Source organism: Macadamia integrifolia, chromosome 5 (assembly GCF_013358625.1).
Source record: "Macadamia integrifolia cultivar HAES 741 chromosome 5, SCU_Mint_v3, whole genome shotgun sequence".
In the NCBI taxonomy this organism is placed as follows: Eukaryota; Viridiplantae; Streptophyta; class Magnoliopsida; order Proteales; family Proteaceae; genus Macadamia; species Macadamia integrifolia.
In genome coordinates, this window is record NC_056561.1 from 42,035,818 (window position 1) to 42,045,018 (window position 9,201).

Below are 9,201 nucleotides of genomic sequence, written 5' to 3' on the forward strand. Positions count from 1 at the left end.
ACTTAAAATTATTCTATATTTGGTTATTAAAATTCATTTTATTTTGCATCCAAATCTCTTTGGTAAGAAAAAAAAAAACAAAATGTATCATTACTATGTATGGCAAGAAATTTAAATAGTTTATAAAATAATATGGGTAGTGATTATAAAATTTTACTTTTAAAGTTTAAAACTTTTCACTCCACTCCCCTTCAATTCCCATTGCAACCAACCGTAACTTAAAGTTTGTTACACAAAGCATATTGAAGAATGAAAATGAGTAGTATTGGTTACATTCCCATAAGACCAGTCTTAAATAAATGGTATATTTAACTTATACTTTTAAGGAAAAAGAAGCTTAAAAGGCAGTGTAACCCCTACGCAAGACATAGAGAGGGCCAAATGACCACCCTGTATCTCATGAAAGGCTGAAATCTCATTAGACCCCATGTTGACACATGAGCCATGCGGCATCTACGAGAACCCTCTCCCAGATTTTTAATACTTCTTAAATGAATGCTCTTTCTAAGAATTTCTTGTCTTTTATGTTCACTAAAAATTATTACTAGAAAATATACCATTTCAAACTCAACTCAAAGATTAATTCACTCTAGAAAAAAAAGAAAAAAAAGAAAAAAAAAACAATTTATTAGTCAGTGAATTTAGAACAATTTCCATGGAAACTTGTATTTTCTCCACTGCTGCTAGAATTTGTCAACTTTGACTTATCAATTGGGTAAGGGTAGGGGTGTCAATTCGTGGCCCGAACCGACTAAACCGACCGTTTATAGATCGGCCTGGCCCGGACCGTTTATTAAACGTGTCGAGCTTGAGCCCGGCCTGTTTATAAACGGTCGGTCTTGGTTTTGCTACTTGGACCGTCGGGCGCCCGACCGAGACCGACTGTTTAACACCTGACCGAGACCGGCCTATTGTGCACCGGCCTAGCCCGACCCTTTAATGATTGTAGAATACCTATTTTACCCCCCAAATTAAAAAGTAAAAACTAAAAAGTAAAAACATGTTCACATTTTAAATAATGGTTATATTTGGTATCATTTATTAATTAATTGTCATTTTTTTGGGCTTGCATGAGTGGGCTGGAATATAAGAGCACATTTTAAAGAGGGCCCGTTTAAAAACCGGTTAAAGCCCGTTTAACATTAAACATGTCCGTAGCTTGGTTAAGGCCCGACTAAAGCCCGATTAAGGTGGCCCGATTATAGCCCGAGGCCGACCGACCGAATATAAAACGTACCATGCCCTCAATAACTAAGCCCGATTAGTTAAATGGGCGGACACGGTGTAGCCTTTGAAAGTCTTCAAGCCCGATTAAGCCCGAACGAAACCGAACCGGCCCAACCGGTTGACACTCCTAGGTAAGGGTACTCTTTTAAAAATAAAATATTGAATTCCTAACCTTCAAATTTTCAACCACATTTTTTTTTTTTTTTAAAGAAGCTACATAGTTTATGAGCTCCCAATTCCTCATCAAGTTCATCTCATTTACTTACTTCAAGTAAAGTGTAAGCTTTTACCCAAAAAAAAAAAAAAAGCAAAATGTAAACGGTAAATCAAATCCATTCATCGAAACTAAATCAAACCCTTAAAACTAAAATCGATTTATTATCAATTTGGTTTCAAATTTAAGCAGTAAAATAGTCTAAACCATCGATCTGGCCCGCCCTTATTCCTGGGCTTAGGTGGGTGTTGGTATTAGTCACCTCGAGTCGCTTCTACTAATAATTTATGTTTCTCTTCCCTTCAAGGTTGTTAGTTTCAGGTATTAATATTTCTAATGCCTTAGTATGTAAGCACTAAGGTGGCAATGCCGAAGGTGGTCCTCAATTGAGGTGGCGTTTGTTCATTTCTCCTCAGCTGATGGCTTTGTTGAAGGTGGGTGGAGCTTGGTAATGCTGTTCATTTTAATTTTGTATCCGTCTAGGAATGCCTAGACATTAACCCTGTACTCTATTTATTTTCTTTTTAATACATATACTTGCTAACTTTTAGCAAAAAATAGTGTGTAAGCACTTGAGGGCGAGGGGGAGGGGGGAGCCCACATCCTCTATAGTGAGCGGTGAGGTGCGTGAACATCGGACAGCTGAGAGCATCTGGGCATACGCCCAAGGGGCTCCCAGCCACCTGATGCTCACTGCACCAGTCCAACGACTGCAAACGATTTTCACATGGGTGGGGGAGCGGGTGAAGGGGCGGTTTACATACAGCCAGGACAAAGTGGTTTACGATTGAGTCTCAAGGGCATTCTTATCATTGATTTTGAACCAAATAGAATTGGCATGCTATTGAACTGATTATATATATTAAATCAATATTAAAAAAAGGAAAATTTTCTTGTATCACCCCTAAAAATATCTGGGATCGGCTTACTGCCTGGGGTTAGGGACCCCTTCTATTCACTCTTCAGTCACTCTACTCCTTGTGACTACATTAGCTTGACCAATTCGTTTCCACATCGAGACGAAACACAAAGATGTATTCTCTCTCTCACGGAAAAAAAAAAAATCTCCTCTCTTGCACATAGAGTATTCAATATTCATGGATCTCAAATCTCAATTGAAAACCCCACCACAAAAATTGGAGAAATAAGAATATTGAAGGAAAAACTTAAGAGTCTTTCTCTCTCTATCATTAATCGTTTAATGAGTTATTACTGCAAAAATTACTCGTATCTTTCATTGTCTCTTCATTTGTAAGCAGCAACAGATTGATCTTCTACATCTCTCTTTCACTCCCATCGAACTCAACTCAAGCCCCATGTTCTCTTCTCGATAGTGGAGGTCTCTTTACCTCCATCCCTAATCGATCCATCGATCTTTCTGATTCCTTAGTTCAATCTCTCCGAAACTAAGAGAGGAGGAGCAGCCTTTGTTATGCTGGCATCGTCGTCGTCGAGCAGCCATGGAGAGCAGCAAGGAGAAAAGAGAAGCCCTAAGCCCAAATCTGGTTTTCATGGTTCTATTTGGGGCTCTACAATGAAAGGTAAAACAATAAATTTACCTTTCTTCAAGGATTAGTTTGTTCATTTAGTAAATATTAACCCCATGATGTTATCACTTACGATTTCCAGCTAACGGAATGGACTTATGTGTAATTTACTTATGAAAATGAGGGACGTACGAGATCTTTTTTTACATCAAGACAAGAAATAAACATTATTCTGCAACTTATTCTGATCTTGTGAATCCTAACTCTTCATATTTAGCCTAATCGGTTTGTTTTGATGTCCTCTAAAAATGACAATTGGAAAAGTAGTTTATTGCCATTTGATAAGCATGTCTGGACTCAATCAAGTTTAGTTTCATGGATAAGATCAAATTCATGGTATAATAACTTCTGTTCTAGTACTCGTTACATGAAATAGGCCATTCAGATCTAGGTTAAAGAAACTAAGAATAGTTTAGCCAAGGCTTAATGCTATCTCATAGCTTTTTGTCAAATTTATTTCTAAGAAATTAGTATACGATAAGGAAGCCGTTGAGGAAAATTTAAATGGATCGCCAAAGTTTGTTTAGCATAAAGATATTGAAAATGAGCATTATAAGTTGCACTATCATCTATTTCTATAATGGAAAACATTTATGATTAAATATGTAATTGAGAAGCTCTATCCTTTTTAGTGAAACCTAAAAGGTTATAAAGTTTGGCCACACCATTTAGCTTTTCAAATACCAAAATAAAACATTGAAAATTATGAGACTACCGAATAAGTGTATAGATCATGGGGACGGGGCTTCTTGGACATATGTCAGAACGTAAGGTTGCAATTCCTTGTTGAATACCAATGAAGTAGAGTTGCAGGAAAAAGAAGGTGACACTGGAAACAACAGATGGCCAGAGGTAGAGCACTACCGTTGATGAAAATATGGTCTAAGATAGATGCCGAGTTTACGGATGAAAATCCCCAAGGGGTCTCTCTAAAAAATTTGTAAATTTCCATCTCACAATATTGATTCGATAAGAGAAGGTGTTCACATGTATATGAGGAAAATGATTTTTCCACTCAGAATTGATGTGGGACTAACAAGACTAACAAAATTGTATCCAGGTTAGAATTCTTCTTCAAAACCATGGCTATGGTTATGAGATGGTGATGACCGATTTCTCATTTTAGTGAAGAGAAAAGTGTTTTTTTTTTTTTCCAAAAAACTCTATAGTCCTAATATTTTAGTTTACAAGTTACATACTTAATAACAAGAGTATTAAACTAAAAAAATAAAGTCCTAGATGGAAAATAGTATTCCGAAGCTACCAAGGCCATGTAGTGACAACCTCCTCAATGTAGAAGGTTGGCTGCAACTGATTTGTCTCAGTTGGCAGTTTAGTGTGATACTCCTTACAACTTCCTTTATTTGTAACCACTGCTCCTTCTCAACTGAGTGACAGCACCTCCGGCCGTTACCAAATCCTACGGCATAAAAGAAATTAAAATAAGCATTTGGCCTTCATTTCACCTAGAAATGTCATTTCTTATTGAATGATGTCACCAAGGTGTTCACAAATCGATTGTATAATATTGTATGTTTATTTTTTGTGGAGAGAAGATAACATATTTACATTAAAATTTGAAAAATGAGAGGTATCACGTCAAAGGCAAGAACATGAACTGATCAACTTGAAGAAAGTGAACAAACAGGGCACCAAGCTCCAAGAACATAATAATACTCACGACCTAAACCAAAACAGGAAAGAGATCTTATGTGTAAGTCAAAAAACCCTAAAAGCTAAATGAAGCATAAAATGAGCTTCAAAAACTGTTCAGAAGGGGATACCATTGGCATCATTCTTGCTCAAGTGCTTGTCGAATGGTTTGTAGCATAAATTTTTAAAACTGGATCTGACAAATAGTTGGTGGATTAAAGGGGAGACCATTGAAATCATTCTCTTTGGGTTGAGTTAAGATATAGAATCATAATCTTTTATATACCAAAAACCAATACTTTCAGAGCTTCAATGGAAAATAGTTGGAAAATAAAATTTTTCTATAAAATAGGATTTTCTACTATTTTTTAGGCCTTATCTATTCATTAGAAAAAATTTCAACTGTTTCAATATCTTTATTTTGTGATTATTTTAAAATAAATAATAGAAAATCATATTTCACAAGGAAAATTTTCCTTTCCACCATTTTAGTAATTTATATTAAAAATTTTAGTACCTATAAAGTTTTAGCATCATTTTTTTTTTAATTTAAAATAATATTTCATAAAAAATGATATAAAGGGTAAAAAAAGAATTCAAGAACAGAGGACAGAAGTTGCAAAGTAAATAAATTTATTATATAGAAAAAAGTTAGATTGGTGGCAAATTGCAGAGAGAGGTCAAACCTTAGATGATGCATCACCTCCTCCTCCTCGACTTCAAGAGACGATCCCAACATCGACGGTTTTGTCTCATGAGTACTGGTGATGGCCGTGATCTGAAGATGACATTTGGAATGTGGGATATCTTGTGCCAGTCTTCTCCTCCTTCTCTGTATCGTGTCTCTAATACAGGGCAATTATCAATTATAAGAGTTTGGAGGGCTGTCATATGTTGAAAACTGTCTGGCAAGAAACTAAGATTTTGACAACTAAAAATGTCAATAATTCGAAGAGACGGGAGATTGTGGATCCACTCTGGCAAGGCAGTCAGTCCTGTGCAGCAACTGATATGTAGACGTCGCAGCATTGTAGTGTGTTTCAAGTTCTCTGGCCAAGAGATCGACTCACACATGTTGACAATCTCTATTTCTTGAAGGGAAGTGAGGTGTCGAAAATCCTCCAATTTGGAGAGTTCCAGCTTTCGGCAATTATCAATCCTTAAGTTCTCGAGAGATGTTATATATCTCATTCCTGACACAGTTTCTAATCTGTCACAAGGTCCAATCCTCAATGCCTTTAAAGAACTCAACCCCTTGAATTGGTTCTCATCCTCCCACAAAGATTTCATAGCACCGCACCCATAGACCTCAAATTCTTTGAGAGAGCTAAAGCCTAATTCCCCAGGCCTAATCGACAATCTTGGCAATGTGACGAGGTTGGGGGAATAGTAAAATCTCAAACTCTCAAGAGCGGGGAGGTTTTGGTTTTGTAGCAGCCCTTCTGGAATGTTTTCATTTTCCGTTTGTAGATCTAAATATTCAAGAGACGGGAGCAATGGGAGAGTTAGCTTATCACAAAGACGAATGGTCATTGACACAAGGCAAGGAAGCAATGGGAGGGTTGTCAACTTTTCACAAGCTGTAATAGTCATTGACACAAGGCAAGGGAAAACCTCTCTTCCTTCTGCAACATTCAATAACAATTCTTCCAAATTTAGCATGTCATGTAAGTACAGTTTTTCCAACAACGGGAATTCTTTACCCAAGCCATCACCATTATCGGACTCAACACCTAATAAGAATCGTACAGAATCCATTCCACTTACATAAAGAAACTTCAGGAATGGCAGATGCCCAAGAGGTGGGAAATTTTCACATCTGCTACAATCTCTCAATTCAACATCAACCAAATTTTGGAGCGACAAATCCTCCATCCATCTTGGAAACTTCATGCCTCGGTACCTTTCCATTTTCAATCTTTTTATGCTTGCTGGGGGCTGGAGGCCTTCTAGCACCTCATCAACATTTTCTTGGATGTGAGTTTGATCATTATGTGGAGACCAAGACAAGGTTAACCAGTTAAGGTTTCTCTTTTCCATCAAATTGGCTTCTTTGGCATCCACTGAATTCTTTACGTTCTCAAGATCTCTTATGTGTAATTGTCCTCTGAGGTTCAGTCCTTTTAATTCATTGATACCATATCCAGTCTTCTTCCCCACGATGAACGTGCTTAATGTCTGTAGGTGAATCAACTTCCCTATTCCGATTGGCATTTGCCTTAGTGACTCACATCCCCAAATATCCAGGTGCCTGAGGCTGCTCATGGTACTCATGTGTGCAGGCAACTTTTGAAGACATGGACAATCGTGTACTAGCAATGTCTGCAAATGTTTTAGGTTGCTCAAAGATTCAGGTAATGTGCTAATACTCATAAAGGAGAGCTTCAGGTACCTCAAGTGTATGAAATACCTCAAGTGTGTCAAATAGGCAGCTGACGATGGTCGCCGACTTACAGAACTGAAACTCAGTTCTAATGCTCGTAAGCATCTACGATTTGAAATATTGAAATTTTGAAATTTCAAATAGGCAGCTGAAAATGGCCTGTAATATACGTCTAAACGATTTACCAGCAAAGTACGAATGGTTTGAAATTTACGCAAAGACTCATTAGTGGATGCTACCAACATTTGTAAGTCGTCAGACGAATGCATGTTCTCAAGCTCCAATGATAGGTGTCGAATCCCTTTTGGAACAATTATTTCCTCGCTAGTCTTTAAGGTCAGACATTCCTTACCCATGATAGAACATGCAAGATCATGGACTAGATCATGCATCTTACAAATCACTACATTCAAATAATCATTTTTTTCTACGTCTCCGAAGAAAGACCTCCACACTAACTCGTTGAAAATTTCATTACCAATATCTTCCAACTCCATTTTACCCTTGGATGGAATAAAACCATTAGCCATCCATAGATGGACCAACTGTTCCTTCTGGATCCTATGATCCTTTGGAAATATAGAGCAATAAGCGAAACATTGCCTCAAATGTGAGGGCAGATGATTGTAGCTAAGTCTCAAGGCCGGCAAAATGGTATTTTCTTCATCTTCTGGTAGATCCCATATTTCACTGTCTTTCACAAATAGCCATTCAGTCTCTGTGTTTTTGAAGCGCATTAAACTCCCTAGAGCCTTTGCTGCCAGAGGAACACCTCCACACTTCTTCACAATCTCCTTTCCAATCACTACCAAGTTTGCAATCTCTTCTCTGCCATCGCCAAATGCACGTTGCTTGAACAAAGCCCAACAATCGTCCTTTGAGAGTCCTTTTAAGTGGTGAGCAGGAAATGTGCCCATGATTGATGCTACTTTTTCAAGACGAGTGGTTACAAGAATTGAACATCCTTGAATTCCACATGTCAATGAAAATTTCAACTTATCCCACTTGTCCTGATTTTCATTCCAAACATCATCTAGAACAAGCAAAAATCTCCTCCTACTCAACATCTCACGAAGGCGGCTTTGCATTGATTCCAACTCTGTGAGATCAGATGCAGTTCCACCCATAGTTTCTATGATTGCTTTAGTAAGCCTTTTTACATCAAAATCATCAGATACACAAACCCAATTTCTGGTCTCAAATTGATTTTTCACTCTTTCATCATTGTAGACTAGTTGAGCAAGTGTGGTCTTCCCTAGACCACCGATTCCAATTATTGGATAAACCAGTAACTCTGGGTTGTTAATGTTGTCCACCAATATCTTAACTATTTCTTCTCTGTCCTCATCTCTCCCATAAACGCGAGGTTCAGTTAGAATGGACGTAGTCTCTCTTTCACTGGTCTCAAAAGTCCATTCCACTGCATTTCCCCGAGGGTTCAAATGAAATTTGGACCTCGCATCAGCAATATCATCAAATCTCTCTCTAATATCTTTTATTCTCTGTCCAATCTTGCGACGAAACATAAGTTTTTCAAAATTGAACCAAGATAAGAAAGAGTTGCTTACCTGGTTGGTGCAGTTTCTCTTCTGGGTTTCTTCTAATTGAAGTGCTTTGGCAGCACACTCATCTAAGATGTCGTCTGCATCATAAGCTGCATCCTTGAGTTTCTTTAGCCAACATTTGATAGCCTTATCCTTGAATTGCTTCATCTCAGCATCTTCCAATACATCTCTAATTGTGTCTAAGGTGTCAGAAAGCCTTCTCATCTCTCGATCGACTCCCCATACCAAACCAAACTCTTGCTGAAGTAGGGAGTTAATGTTCTGAAGAACAACTCGAAGAACTGCATCAACCATCTTGTTTGCAGCTTAATTGTCTACTTGATCAAAGTTGCTTAAATCTTTGAATTGAAAAGAAATTCTGAATCTCTCTAAAGGTACAAAGGAATGATCTTCAAAAGAGTAAATTAAAGAGCCTCCCTCTGTATTTCCTCTTTCCTTGTGTTAACAACTAGAGTCATAAATTCATAATGGGTAAAGTAAGGAGCTTGACTATACTGCTGCTAGTCTTTTTTATTTTGGTAAGGACTGTTGCTAGTCATGTTTGCAAAAGTCCGTAAAAGCTAGGAAAGAAAATATTTTCAATTATTGAGACAGAAGTCTGAACTCGTTCCT

The 9,201-nt window shown here is 37.6% G+C and overlaps 1 protein-coding gene across 1 annotated transcript; it reads right to left on the reverse strand.

Moving 5' to 3' along the window:
• Window positions 1-6,214: 6,214 nt before the first annotated feature.
• On the reverse strand, window positions 6,215-8,883 carry LOC122078086 (putative disease resistance protein RGA4). Its single transcript, XM_042643950.1, has 2 exons — window positions 6,317-8,883; window positions 6,215-6,266 (listed from the first exon to the last, which is right to left on the reverse strand). Exons 1-2 carry the CDS (start codon window positions 8,881-8,883, stop codon window positions 6,215-6,217), a joined length of 2,619 nt encoding a protein of 872 aa, XP_042499884.1.
• Window positions 8,884-9,201: the final 318 nt, after the last annotated feature.